This window comes from Coffea arabica, chromosome 5e, assembly GCF_036785885.1.
Source record: "Coffea arabica cultivar ET-39 chromosome 5e, Coffea Arabica ET-39 HiFi, whole genome shotgun sequence".
Lineage (NCBI taxonomy): Eukaryota > Viridiplantae > Streptophyta > Magnoliopsida > Gentianales > Rubiaceae > Coffea > Coffea arabica.
The window spans coordinates 38,220,801-38,236,079 of NC_092318.1; the positions used below are offsets into that span (position 1 = coordinate 38,220,801).

Consider the following 15,279-nt stretch of genomic DNA (forward strand, 5'->3'; position numbering starts at 1 on the left):
GACCTTCTGCCTAACCTCCATTAATTTTTTGATAATATTCCTGTTTATCTGCTTCTTAGATTTTAATGTAGATTTAATTTTTTGATACGAAATTGTTTCTTTTCCATAAATTATAGTATCATGAAAATATCTAAACGACTGGGGAAGAGAACATAAAAATAATAGGGTCTGATCCTCATCATCAATTTTTAAATCTATATTCTCCAAATCCATAATAATGGAATCAAATTTATCAAGATGTGAGAATATAGATATACCTTCAGTCGTGCGAAGCATATACGGACTTTACTTTCAATAAAGTCGATTCTTAATTGTTTTTTTCATGTACAAAGCTTTAAATTTGTCCCACATGGCCATTGTCGAAGTCTCAGCGGCTACCTCCCGCAAAACCTTGTTAGAGAGATTTAAGATAATACTGGATCGAGATTTCTTATCCATCTTAGCAAAATTTGCATCTGTTACACTCTCTAACTTTTTCTCAACTCCTTGTATCACTAAATCAACTCCATTTTGAACCAAAATGGCTTCCATCTTGAGCTGTCACATCCTGAAGTTAACATTCCTATTGAATTTCTCGACAACGGTCTTTGTTATTGTCATTGTTGTCACAAAATCGAAATCCTTAGAAGAAACTTTGATACCAGTTTATTAGGTCTGACCTTAGAAAATTGACGAAATAATTTTGGCAATCCCAAAATCCCAAAAGACAAATAACAAAGCAAAAATAAATAAAACAGAAACACAGGAATTTACATGGTTTAGTAAAATTAACCTACCTCCACAGAGGAGGAACAAAATTCTACTATGAAAAAGAGAGTACAAAAATGCCTTAGGAGAGTGTTTTTAGGTTCAAAACACCTAATACTTAAAATACAAAAGAGATCAAAATATTTTACTAAACAAAAATTTTAATGACCCAAAGACCCAAATAGTCTACTAAAGATCTTTTGGTTTGATGCATTTAATCCCATCACATGCTCACTGTATTTATAACAAACTAAGAGAAAGACTCCCTTGTACAAAAAACGATATGGGACAAAGCCACACATGATAATAATTCACCTACTTCATCCCCTTTCTATTAGAGTTAGCACAGCATTCTCGTTTTTTTTAGCAAAATTTCAACTTTATATTAATCAGCATACCTTTCCATATATCAGTACACGAAAGAGAAAGAAACAAAATTGTACCCAACTCCAGTAGCAGCTCCTAATTCTCTTTTGTACGTGAAACTTTAGGCCATGCAGAACAATTTAAAACAAAGATGCGGTAATAAATTACTGGTAATTTGGTCTCATAAACATTGATTTGTTTTGAAGTTTTTGGACCGTTACTCTTTCCTGCTGTATTATGCAAAACTTATCCAAATTTTCTGTCTTGTTATATAATCGTACTGCATAGGACTTTTATTTAACTTGTGTTTCGATACTTATAAAAAATATTTATTGTAGAGAGTTTGCATACTTGTTGAGGAGTTTGCTTGTTTAGAATTATTAAATTGATTTTAGATGTAATTCTTGTACAGAATACTATGGATCCATTGAATACGGTAGCTTTATTTGCATTAGAGACTATTGGTTCATCTGATGTCACACCTCTGCCATCAAATATGAAAGTTACGGTAATAAGATGCTCGTAATTTGTTCTTATTAGTATTTGATTTGTTTTGATGCTCACATAGTTTGTTTTGACATTCACATAGTTACTTAGTTGTTACGTTTGACAAAATATCTCCAAGCGCAGATGCTTTGTTTAAGTGATAAGTTTGGTTTTCCCATTAAGTTTCTTTCTTGTTATTTAATTGTATTGCACGGAGCTCTTATTGGATTGCTTGTATTAAGAGACTTCTGAAATAATGTTTCTTATTGTGGAGTGCTTGCATGATTGGATTGAAGAGTTCTATTTTTTTGACTTCTTGAGCTGATTTTAGATATATTTTTGGTACAGAATATTACTGATTGGTTTAGTCTTGGAACTTCATTTGCATCGGACACTGTTGCTTCATCTGCTCACCCTACCCCTCTGTCGTCAAGTTCTACAGTTACGGTAATGAAGTTTTTGTAACTTGATATTATTATTATTTTTTTTTTTGTGTTAGAGTTCGTATAGTTTTACTCTGCGTTCCTACATTGTGCAAAACTTCTTAAATACAGCATGCTCTTGCTATTGCTTTGTTCAATTAATGAGTTATTTTTTCCCATCAAATCTGTGTATTGTTATTTGATTGTGCTATGTAGGGCTTCTATTAACTAACTTGTGTTAGGAGGGTGGGAAAGAATATTTAATTGTTATAGAGAGCTTGTGTCATTGTTGATGTAGGATTTTTACTCATTCAGACTTATCACATTTAATTTAGTTGCATTTGTGGTACAGAATATAGCTGATCCATCAAATCCCGCAACTTCACTTGCATTGGAGACGGTTGCTTCATCTGATGCCACCCCTTTAGTAGTAAAGTCATCGTAATACACTACTAGTAATTTGCTCTTATTATCATTTGATTTATTTTAGAACTCATATAGTTTTAGTACTTTTCATTGTTGTGCTAATCTTCTCCGATGACCGCATTCTTGGAATAGTGCTTTGTTTAACTTATAAGTTAGTTTTCGTATTAAATTTGTGTCTTGTTATTTAAGTGTATCGCATAGGTCTATTATTCGGATGTTTGTGTACCTTTGAAGGAATATTTGCTTGTTTTCGAGGGAAACTGTTCATCTGACCTCACCCCTTTGTCATTAAGTAAAAAAGTCATGGGAGTAAAGTTGTAGTTTTAGAATTTGATTTGTTTTGGAGTTGATATAATTTGAGTACTTTTCCTGTTACTGTGCAAAACTTCTCCAAACACAGCGGTCTTTGACCAGCTTTTCATTTACTCAACAAACAATTTTTTCCTGTTAAATTAGTGTCTCGTTAGTTAATTGTACTGCCATGAGGCTTTTATTGGATTCTTTGAGTTAGGAGACCTATGAAATTGTTGACTGTCAATTGAAAGACTGCATGATCGTGTTTTGTTACTTGTTTAGACTTATCAAATTGATTTTAGACGTATTTTTGGCATAGAATATAGCTGATTTATCGAGTCTGGCAACTTCACCGGTGGAATCGAATCTCTTGACCTGCATTCTTGTTTAAGATTCTTTGAAAATTTCACCAGCGGATGCAAAGACATCTGTTTGGTTCGGTGTCTATTCAGTCCCCTCTGAATTCTTCATTGACCCTTTTGAATCCATGCCTTCCCCTTAGTGTAGAATAGGAGTAGGTTTAGAATAAAATTTATTTGTGTCCCGAGAAAAAAAAAAAGAGTTTGGCAACTTCACTTGCACTGGAGACTGTTAAATCATGTGACCTCACCTCTCTGTCGTCGAGTACTAAAGTTATGGTAATAAACTACTGCTAATTTGCTTTTATTAGCTTTGGATTTGTTTAGGGGTTCACATAGTTTGAGTACTTTTTTTCTTATTAATTTGTATCTCATTTTTTAAGGTTATGGTATAGGGCTCTTATTGGATTGCTTGTGTTAGGAGAAGAACTTGCAGAATTCTTGATTATTAACTTTTACTTGTTTAGCCTTATTGAACTAAACTATGATGTATTTGTGGTATAGAATATGACTGATTCATTGAGTCCGGCAACTTCACTTGCATCTGGGGGACTGTTGCTTCACCTAAGCCCGTATCTCCATCTTCAAGTACTGAAGTTATTGTAATAAAGTAGTACTGTTTTACTATTATTACCATTTCATTTCTTTTAGAGTATGTATAGATTTACTTTGCCTTGCTACATGGTGCAAAAGTTCTTTAAACACGGCATTCTTTAACTAGTTCTTTTTTTTTTTAATGCGTTATTTTTTCCCTCAAATTTGTGTTTTGTTATTTGATTGTACTGCATTGGCCTTTCATCAAATATTTTGTGTTAAGAGATTTGTGAAAGAAAATATTTACTCCCTCCATCCCATAAAAAGTGTCATATTTTCATTTTGAGATGTCCCAAAACATTTGTCATGTTTAAAAAATTAAAACATGTTTTAGTCTCTTTTTCCAATATAATATTTCTTTCTATTCATATGCATGTCACCTTTCAAATTTAAATTTTGAATTTGTGAGAGTAAAATTGAAAATAGAAATACAAACATCACAATTAAACTACTATTCTAAAAAAGTTGAATTCCCAAAATTGGGACGGATGGAGTATTTATTATCAGAGAGCTTGTGTAATTGTTGATGGAAGAGCTTTACACGTTTAGACTCATCAAACTGATTGTAGATGTATATACTGTACAGAATTTAACTGATCCATTGACTCCGGCAACATCACTTGCATTAGAAACTGTTGCTTCACTGAGTTGACCTCCTTTTTTTTATCAGTAAATACCGCTTCTCAAGAGCAGAAAGAAGCCATAGCCTCAACAATCAGTCCACAACTATGAAATCAGAAATAATGAAGTGTAATTTGTGGCAGAGATTGTAACGAAACATCTCAGGAGTACTCAACTTCAGATGTTAGATGCCAGAGACATCTATCTACAACCTAAGAGTGTTTTGGATGCTGTGATAAATTTCGTTAAAAGCTTCATTCAATCGCTCGAGGAGAAGGACAACTTCAATGAACCCAAGACCAGAAAAGCTACACTTGCTGTTCTGAGCTTCATGCTGCCATTTCTTGTTTGCCATCTATTTTTGTCCTACTCTAGTAGCCAAAGTTCCTTCAATGGAGCTATGCCATCACCAACCTGAAAGAATTTTGCTGTTTGATTAACAGACAAAACTTAGCTGCTCATAATTCTGCCGTCCACATTTCTTTCTTGGGATGCTGCTGAAAACTGAATTTTCTTGGGTTTTGATATGCTTTAGGCTTTAGCTGGATGCTTTATGGCTATATGGTAAGCTGAGAGATTTAATAGCTGTGATCCATTGAATTATAAAAAATAATCACGTTTTTTGATGTAGTTGGGTTGTATAGAGTTGAGAGTTGTAAAAGCTAACAAATGAATGAAATCCCACAGCGAGTCAGTAGTACTATAATAGCTCTCTTGTAATGTAGTAACTTTTATTTGTCTTCATTATTCTCAATTCATTCACTTCATCTTAGAATTCATTTTATTTGCTACATGATCTTCCACAACAATAACGATGCTCAATGCCATTTTAGTTGGGAAGTACTAAAGTGTGGTGGAAATGGTGAGATGATTTATGCAGGGAAACTTATCGTGCCGGTGCCACAACTCCCAGTTCACAGAAATCGTGAAGGACACTCAATAATCGTTGTCGTAGCAGCAGTGAAACCACATACTTCAGCAGGACTATTCAGCTAAGTCAAGGACATAATATACGTCCTGGCAGCAATCCTACCGTAAGTTCAATAAATTATACTATTTACAGAGCTATCAGTAACCATGTGCCAGATTTGATGTGCGTGACTCCTCCCTATCAAACTCCAGTCCTGGTAGAAATTGGCATTTGTTTCACTGCTGTTATGACAACAATTATTGATTGTCCTTCACGATTTTTGCGAACTGGGAGTTGTGGCACCGACACAATAAGTTTCCCTGCATAAATCATCTCACCATTTCCACCACACTTTAGTACTTCCCAACTAAAAATGGCATTGAGCATCGTTATTGTGGGAGAAGATCATGTAGCAAATAAAATGAATTCTGAGATGAAGTGTATGAAATGAGAATGATGAAGACAATAAAAGTTACTACATTACAAAACGATTGAAACCTCTTCTGTCTCTATTATAGAAGTTACTACATGTTTTCCGAGCATTTCCCATGCATGTCCCATTCATGTCTCCAAAATGATTGAAACCTCTTGTGTTGAAACATTTGCGCAGTTGGCGATGGTTTCGCGAGGTCTGGCCACTGTAAGCTTCTGTTGTTCCAATCCTGGAAAGTCTACTTACAAGAATGATCATTACATTAGTGAACCTGTGTAGGTGCATATTTCATGTTCAAGACATTTGAAAGCCCTAGAGAAATTATACATAGTGGAGTATATCAAGAACCTATGCAACTTAGCAAAATTTTGGTGAAGTTGCCCGGCCAAAGACCATGGATTGTCAAACGGTTGGCAAAGGGTTTCTTTGACATCTGCTTGGATTAGCTGGATTAACAGTACAATAGCCTTTCGGCCATTGTTGCACAAAAGTAAGGTACTGAAGGCTTGAGTTGATTGCCAGGGGGCAAAGCATGAGAATCAAAAGGACAAGTTTAAACACTATGCCCATCATCCCAACGATAGTATAGCGATTAGCACATAAAAATTTTGGCTGTGGAGAGTGGAAGAATATACTTCTATTAGTGATAACTGAGCCTATTTATAGAACTGTTGATTAAATTTTACTTCCTCTTTTCCACTTTGATAAGTTTATTTTCCTTTTTCATTTTTCTAAATTATAATCCACTGTTTAATTAAAGAATGTAGTTAACTTATAATTTCTCTAAAATGCCATTTTTTTAATGTAAGTTGTTATTGAATATAACCTAACTTATTTAATGTAAATTTAATTAGTCATACTCCATTTAATGTAAGAAAATTTTAGGAAGATAATAAACTAGATTTATTCTTCCAACAAAACTAACAACTTTTCTTAAATTGTGTGGAAAAAAAAAAACCATACCTATCTAAATCTATTGATGTTATTGGTCCATAGGGTCAAATTATTTGGGGGGATTTCTATGGCATAAATTGACAGGAGAAAGGATAAAATATGAAAAAGAAAAACCATTAAACCATATGTCAACTCTTTGCAAACATGTATTTGATACTCAAGAAATCTTAATGACTAATTCGCCATTCCATAAGACTGGAAAAATTGGTGATAGTTTGATAAACTGACTTCTATTATTGAGTTAGGAAAGTAAAAGGCGTAATAGCATTTGTATTTTATTTAATTTTAAACAAGCAACATTTTATGGTCAACATATTTACTTTTTCTATGGTCAAGTGTACAACATGTGACTTGTTTGATTAAAATAAGAAGAAAAAAAGTGGTACCATACATGAGCCATGTTGCTCATGTGCTGTGTTGCAATGTCTGCTTTAGTGCCCAAGAACTTATAGGCTAGAGAATCAAACAATTTACAACTCATGTAAATCGTTCATAATCCTGCTGAGGTTTAGAATGTTTGATATATTCATTCCGGTTAGTAGTATAGCTTCACTATAATGTGATTTGATTAGAAAGTTGGATTGATACTAGAATCTTAAATAGATATTTTGTTTTCTACTACCTTTCTTATATGAAAAATGATAATGAGCTTTGTTGGACCAACTTGTGGTCAAAGGCATGCCCTGATCCGTGGTTGTGATCGGAACCAGCCTATCCAAATTTTACTTAAAAAAATGGGGATACCATCTTGTTACAAAATTTCTTCAATATTTATGTAATACTGCCTTCATTTTTCAGAGTACGCTTTTGATTTTCTAGTTAGAGTGACATAGGAGTCACAATTTACATATATGCTGCCTCATATGAAAGTGGTACTATATAATATATAAAATTTTTATGTCTCTTGCTCAATTTATGTGATTTAAAGAGACTTTATTTGCAATATTAGGGAGGCCCAATAGCACTAAACAGATGTTTACATTGGCAATATTGTAGTAAGAATATATTGGTAACAAGTAACAACATTATTGTTATTTCTCTAAAGGAATGGTAGAATGTTTTATGATAAAGTGATAATTTCACAAACCTACCCTGAGGTTTTCAGCAATTTCACTAAACTCTCTCAAAGTTTTAAAATTACATTTACCGCCCTAATTTGACACTTTTAGTACCCAAATGTTGAAATAGCATAAAAAATTTATTGGATGTCTTAAAATGCCCTCATCTAATAAAGTTTAATTTATTTTGCACAATTACAAAGGAATGAGTGTCAAATTTTATGCCCATATTTGTTGTTTAATGATAAACTATGATGATAAATTTCATTACGATAGACTATTTTTAATAGTACTTTATTGGAGATATAATTTTTTTTTTTTAAGATTGGAGAAGAAAGTGGCCTAATCGTCACGCAAAATATTTTAAACAAATTAAGCAATATTTGTGCATTCAGCTCCTAATGCCGTCAAACTAATTCCAACATGTGGCCTATACTATGCTGGGCTTGCCCCACAAAGTCCCAAATCAGCATCAGCTCCTGTAAAGTGTAAACAGCCTTCTCACCTTTGACAAACTTCGATCTCTGCCTCGCAACTCCCATTATAACACAAAGATCAAAACCGGAGATCAAAACCGATGAAAATCCCTCATATAAACCCCGGATGCCCCCGGATGAAGGTCCAGAAACGTTATTATTTTATTGACATTATTATTTTGTTGATATGGCTAATTTCTCCCCTCATCAAATCGGAATTACTATACTGATTTTTTGAATTTTTTTGTTTTGTATTTCCACTCTACCCTGGGAGAAAGTGCTCGAGTTCTGAATCATTGGCGTTGGATTTTCAATCGCCGACCGGTGTTGGTTCCACTATGGAGAACTCGGACTTACTTAAGGTAATTCAGGAAAGGTTAAAATTTATTATAGGAAAACTAAACCTTATGTTTTCATCTGTTATTATTATTGTGTATGATGATCCATTGTTCTGTTTTGGATTCGCCAAAAAAGGATGTGAAGGATTTCGGTGCGATCAAGACGAACGTGACAGGATTTTAATATAAATACAAGTTTAATTTCGAAATATACCCGTTTTGATTGCAAGTATACAGATCAAATTAGTAGTTTAGGGCAAATATCGGGTTGATCCCACGAGAAAGATTGGATAATTACCGGCACTACTAAAACTTCTCTATTATTTAGACGATCAATGAATTAAAAAAAATAAAACTATGCTAAACTTATGCAAGATAATAACAAAGGAAAGCTCCTTAGGTTATGGTATCCCTAACTACTCATATAAGTATTATTTTTGGATCATTAAGTACTACTATCTTGGCTAGCTATGGCGTAATTTTCTTATATATGTAAAACCTACTTTCGTAGTGAATTAACTATACTTATAACTAATCTATACCTACTCTCATGGTTATGAAATTAGCTACAAGTTCATTTCTTCTATGAAATTACATAAAATAAATTACTAAAGCCACATAGGTGCACCTCTACTCTCGTGAGTGTACTCCTTAGGTTTAGCACTTCTTGAACTAGTGTTAAATCTCAATTTTCATTGAAGAAACAACACATTAAGATCATCACAATTAATGGTACCAAGTTAATCATGATTTAAAGAGTTAAAGTGCTAAATAACTTACTCAAAATAATAGCATAATAAACACTAACAATCATAGAAAGTTCAACCAAACCTACGGCATAAACTTTAGAAACACATAATAAACTTAAAATCCAAAACTTGTATATTAACTAAATTTAAAATCAAGTACAAAAGATAAAGAGTTTGGAAAGAAATATATCCCTTGTCACATAAGTTCATCTCCTCCATCTTCATCTCCTTCTTCATCTTTGCCTAGCTAATAAACAAAAAGGATGAACTACTAGTTAAACTATCCTATAATAAACTAACCTAATACTAAGAAAATGTAAGAACTACATTTTTTCGTAATATTTCTTGCACTCTCCAAGCTCTCTTTGTCCTTGCAAGTTCATGGCAATTTATAAATGATTTAGTCAAGAAATGAGGCTTCAAACATCACTTTTACAGCTGCAAAAAGTTGTTGTCACACGTCCATCAACAGCTGTAAATTATTGGAGGAAGAAACAAGATGTGTAAGTGGAGAGCCGCCATTTCTGACCAGAATCCGGCCACAAATCTGGCCGGATTGCTCCCCTACCATTCTTAGCAATTTCTGTCTAGTCTTCAATGTTGTTCCAATTCTGCCTCAACTTCAACTGAACATTTCTTGATGATAGAAGCTGAATTAACTCTTGACCAAAACATGAAACTTGTAGCCCTTTAAGTTAGCTTTCCAATGCATCAAGAATCACCTCATTTGGATTTGTGTAGACGGATAAATGATAGAAATACCCTTGACTGCTCACTGCCTTGTTTCAGTTTTGTCCAATAGAAATTGGCTACTGTAACTCGGTTTTTTGACAGGGAAAACCTTCAAACTGGATTTCGATGTCTTCACAAGATTTGTAGATCTATTTCTTGCCTTCAAAATGGTTCAATAATCATCTCAATCCGATCATTGTAGCTCAAGTTATAGCCCAAATACAAAGATATGTCAAAGCTATCAACTTCCTCTTCATCCAAACGAAGTATATTTCCAACCCCTATACAAATTATGGACAAAATGCAAGTAAAAAGTGACAAAAACCTCATTTAATCACTGAAGAGCATTTTACACCAATTATAGCCAAACTGATCCATTTTCTTCCTACAATATTGCCAAAGTGACTAAAAATAACATAAAATATCATTCGAATATAGCGAAAATTAGTCACTTGTCAGAACGCTTGGACATTTTTTAGGCCAAGCCAGCCTGCAGACGTAATTCACCTACTCCATCATCTTTTTAAATTCTATTGGTATCCTCTTTGTAACAGCATTTATCTTCTGCAAAAAATATTTATTATGAAGATCTTTGCGGAGTTTTTCTTGTTTAGAATTATCAAACTGATTTTAGATGTAATTCTTGTACAGAAAACAATTGATCCATTGAATACGGCAGCTTCACTTGCATTGGATACTGTTGGTTCATCTGATGTCATACCTCTGTCGTCAAGTACGAAAGTCATGGTAGTAAGATGCTCGTAATTTGTTCTTATTAGTAGTTAATTTGTTTCGGTGTTCACATAGTTTGTTTTGGCATTCAAAAAATTAATGTTTAGGTGATAAGTTCGGTTTTCCCATTAAGTTCCGTTCTCGTTATTTAATTGTATTGCATGGAGCTCTTATTAGACAGCTTGTGTTAAGAGACCTCTCAAATAATGTTTCTTGTTCTAGAGTGCTTGCATGATTGGATTGAAGAGTTTTACTCTTTTAGACTTCTTGAACTGATTTTAGATATATTTTTGGTACAGAATATTACTGACTGGTTTAGTCTTGGAAATTCATTTGCATCGGACACTATTGCTTCATCTGATCACCCAACTCCTGTGTCCTCAAGTTCTACAGTTACGGTAATTAAGTACTTGTGATTTGATATTATTATTGTTTTTTTCGTATTAGAGTTTGTATAGTTTTACTTTGCCTTGCTACATTGTGCAAAACTTCTCATACACAGCATTCTTAGAACAGTGCTTTGTTTAACTCATAAGTTACTTTTTCCTATTAAATTCGTGTCTTATTAGTTAGGACAAATTACATTTTAGCCTCCTGTGATTTTTGCAAAAATCACATAACCTCCCATGATTCAAAAAGCTATACATAAACTCTCTGTAGTTTGGGTTGAACTATCAAATACACGGAATGAACTCATCGTGATGGTTCGTGGGCAAAACGTGCTTGTACTACTAGTATCAATAAGAACCATTCCCATATTACCCTTTGACCCTGATGTGGACAGGATGCTAACTATACACAAAAAGAATGCTAACTAGTTAAAGGTGGGGGAATGCAAGAGACATGAGGCATATTCCAGCAAAAGGTGAAAGGTGCTATCTAGTTTGGACTGCGAATTTTCGCAGAAGAAACGCACCGGAACCAACTCTCAAACGAATTAACAAGACCTGGCTCGATCTCAATCGTCCACCGGAACCAACTCTCAAATATAGAGGAACAGGATCCAACTCCGGTTAAATCTTTGCGCATGAAATTATGGTCTGATTCTTAAAGATCCAGACACACATCCCTCCCCAGGCCATATGCGAATCATGAACGAATTGGAAAATGCAAGAGATAGGAGGCATATGATGAAATGCGAAACGGGAGTCAAGAGGGGCTCGGGGCAGGGGAGGGTGGAGCCTTGAGATTGCAGCCCACCTGCGTCCACATCAGGGGTCAAAGGGCATCTCTTGTTTTGATTGACTGGTCCTTCCATTTCTGGTTCCAAGATTCACTCTCATTTCAGGGTTGGCACGAGCTTGGGTTGTCGGTGGCGTGAAGGATACGGTAGAATGTTATGGTTTGAAGACACAGAAGAAGAAGAAGAAGCTGCTAAGTCCTCCGGCTGCGTCCTACCATATCTCCCCAGTGGCTGACAGATTCTTTTCACAACACAACTCTTCACGCTACCCATAAATAACAAACCCCTTCACAAAACTCAAAAGAAGGGAATAAAAAATAAAAGCGAAATAATACAAAAATAAGGAAAGGAGCTGTAAGAAGAAATCCCCAAAGCAGCCAAATTCCGCAAGCCAAGATCCCCACCACCCTTATCACTGCCCACCAGTCACCAAACCCTCTCCAAAGTCCGAAGGTAAAAGCTGATAACCCTCTCTTTCTCACGACAAAGGTCAAAGCAAGGGAGAGTCTGACTTCACCTGCTTCTTTTTTGTATTTATATTAGGGTAATTTGGACATTTTGCCCACGAATCGTCACGATGGGTTCTTTCCGTCTATTTGACAGTTCAACCCAAACTACAGGGAGTTTATGTATAGCTTTTTGAATCATGGGGGTTATGTGATTTTTGCGAAAACTACAGAGGGCTAAAATGTAATTTGCCTTATTATTTAAGTGTATTGCATATGGCTATTATTGGATTCCTTACGTGCCTTTGAAACAATATTTATTTGTTATCGAGGGAAACTGTTCTTCTAACCTCGCTCCCTCTTGTCAAGTACTAAATTCGTGGGAGGAAAGTAGTAGTTTTAGAATTTGATTTGTTTTGGAGTTCATATAGTTTTACTTTTCCCTATTACTGTGCAAACCTTCTCCAAATACAGCATTCTTTGGGCAGAACTTTGTTTACTTGATAAATAATTTTTGTCATGTTAAATTAGTTTCTTGTTATTTAATTCTACTGCCATGGGGCTCTTATTGAATTTATTGTGTTAGAAGACCTATGAAAGAAATTTTTTTCTAGGGTATAAAACAAAAAGGCCCCCTGTAGTAAATCTAATACACAGAAAAGCCTTCCGTGGTTTCAAAACGTATAACATGATACCTCATACTTTGAACTAAATTGTAAAATTGATGGAATCCGTTAAACTTAACGGAAATGACTTATTGGAATCTTAAAAAAAAATTTATACCTAATTTTTAACAAATATACCTGTTCTACCCCTTAACACTCAATTCTCTCTATCCAAAAAATAAATAAATGATTTTTTTGAACTATCTTTTGCTTAATTATATCAGAGCATTTTGGTCATTTCATCCATTTCCGTTAAGTTTAACGGATTCCATCACCTTTACAATTTAGTTCAAAGTATGGAGTGTCGTGTTGTACGTTTTGAAATCACGGGGGTTTTTCTATACATTAGTTTTACCACGGAGGGTTTTTTTGCTTTTTACCCTTTTTTCTATAGAGAGCGTGCATGGCCATGTTGTATTATTGTTTAGATTCATCAAATTGATTTTAGATATATTTCTGCTACAGAATATAGGTAATTTATCGAGTCCGGCAACTTTATTGCACTGGAGACTGTTGAATCATGTGACCTAATCTCACTGCCATCGATTACCAAAGTTATGGTAATAAAGTGCTGCTAATTTGCTTTTATTATCTTTGGATTTGTTTGGAGTTCACATAGTTTGAGTACTTTTCCTTGTTACATTGTGTAAAACTTGTTTAAACACAGCATTATTTGACTAGTGCTTTGTTCAATTGATGAGTTATTTTTTTCTTGTTAATTTGGATCTCATTTTTTAATGTTATGGCATGGGGCTTTTATTGGATTGCTTTTGTTAGGAGACCTGTAAATGAATATTTACTTGATACAGAGAGCTTGCAGAATTGTTGGTTTGTTAACTTTTACTTGTTTAGCATTATTGAACTGAATTGTTGTGCTTCTGTGGCATAGAATATGACTGATTCATTGAGTCCAAGTTCACTTGCATTGGTGACTGTTGCTTCACCTAAGCCCATACCTCCATCTTCAAGGACTGACGTTATGGTAATAAAGTAGTACTATATTGCTATTATTACTATTGATTTCTTTTGGAGTTTGTATAGATTTACTTTGTCTTTCTACTTGGTGCAAAAGTTCTTTAAAGACAGCATTCTCTTACTAGTTGTATTTTTTATTAATAAGTTATTTATTTCCATCAAATTTGTGTTTTCTTATTTTTGATTGTACTGCATAGGCCTTTCATCAGAAATTTTGTGATAAGGAGATTTGTGAAAGAAAATGTTTACTTGTTATTAGAGAGCTTTTGTAATTGTTGATGGAAGAGCTTTACACGCTCAGACTCATCAAACTGATTGTAGATTTATTGACTGTGCAGAATTTAACTGATCCATTGACTCCGGCAACTTCACTTGCATTGGAGACTGTTGCTTCATCCGAGCTGACCCCTTTTTCATCAATAAATACCACTTCTAAAGGGCAGGAAGAAGCCATAACCACAACTACTAAATTAGAAACAATGAAGGGCAATGTTGTGGCAGAGATAGTAATAAAACATCTCACTAGTGCTCAACTTCAGATGTTAGAAGCCAGAGGAGACGCTGTGATTAATTTCGCTAAAAGCTTCATTCAGTTGCTTGAGGAGAAGGACAACTTCAAGGAACCCAAGGCCAGAAAAGCTACACTTGCTGTTCTGAGCTTCATGCTGCCGTTTCTTGTTTGTCGTCTATTTTTTTCCTTCTCTGGCAGCCAAAGTTCCTTCAATGGAGCTATACCACCACCAACCTGAAAGATATTTGCTATTTGATTAATAGACAAAACTCAATTAGCTCCTCATATTTCTGCTGTCCATATTTCTTTCTTGAAATACTGCTGAAAGCTAAATTTTCTTGGGTTTTGGTATGCTTTAGGCTTTAGCTGAATGCTTCATGACTACATAGTAATTAAGTTGAGAGATTTAATAACTGCGGTCCGTCGAATTATGAGAACAATCACATTTGTGGGTGTGACTGGCTCTAGAGAGTTGAAAGATTTAAGTATAATAGATGTCTGATTTCTCTTCGGGAATAAGTCCAACGTGCATTAGCCTTTAGTGTTTTAATGTTTTTGTGCTTCCTTGCAGAAAAGTTACAGATAAAGATCCTATCCAAAAGAAAAAAGAAGATGGTGTGGCATAAAATGCATCATGCCACCTTTGGCTGATTGTGCCTTGTTGCATGCATGCACAAGTACTCCCAAAAATAAAAGTTTTGCCAGATAGTAATTTTTAGTTACCACTTGATATTGAATTTCCGTAGAAATTCTTAAGGGACGAGAAAAGGTAAACTATATATAAACATGAGTAAAGTTGGAT

General features: G+C 34.4%; 1 protein-coding gene and 1 long non-coding RNA gene across 2 annotated transcripts; one reads left to right on the forward strand and one right to left on the reverse strand.

Annotated features, from left to right (window-relative positions):
• Positions 1-5,642: 5,642 nt before the first annotated feature.
• On the reverse strand, positions 5,643-6,097 carry LOC140006534 (uncharacterized). Its single transcript, XR_011814196.1, has 2 exons — positions 6,007-6,097; positions 5,643-5,896 (listed from the first exon to the last, which is right to left on the reverse strand). It is a non-coding gene; the product is annotated as an uncharacterized lncRNA (long non-coding RNA).
• A 2,053-nt stretch (positions 6,098-8,150) lies between these two features.
• Positions 8,151-12,115, forward strand: LOC140006995 (uncharacterized). Its single transcript, XM_072049666.1, has 5 exons — positions 8,151-8,289; positions 8,425-8,508; positions 10,617-10,712; positions 10,997-11,095; positions 11,969-12,115. Exons 1-5 carry the CDS (start codon positions 8,248-8,250, stop codon positions 12,113-12,115), a joined length of 468 nt encoding a protein of 155 aa, XP_071905767.1. The 5' UTR covers positions 8,151-8,247.
• The last annotated feature ends 3,164 nt before the right edge of the window (positions 12,116-15,279 follow it).

Excerpts from the sequence above, each read along its gene's own strand:
- LOC140006995 (XM_072049666.1), top strand. The coding sequence starts at position 8,248 with ATGAAAATCCCTCATATAAACCCCGGATGCCCCCGGATGAAG. Across the intron at positions 8,290-8,424 it reads CCGGATGCCCCCGGATGAAG|TGCTCGAGTTCTGAATCATT; the intron begins GTCCAGAAACGT and ends CCTGGGAGAAAG. Across the intron at positions 10,713-10,996 it reads CGTCAAGTACGAAAGTCATG|AATATTACTGACTGGTTTAG; the intron begins GTAGTAAGATGC and ends TTTTTGGTACAG.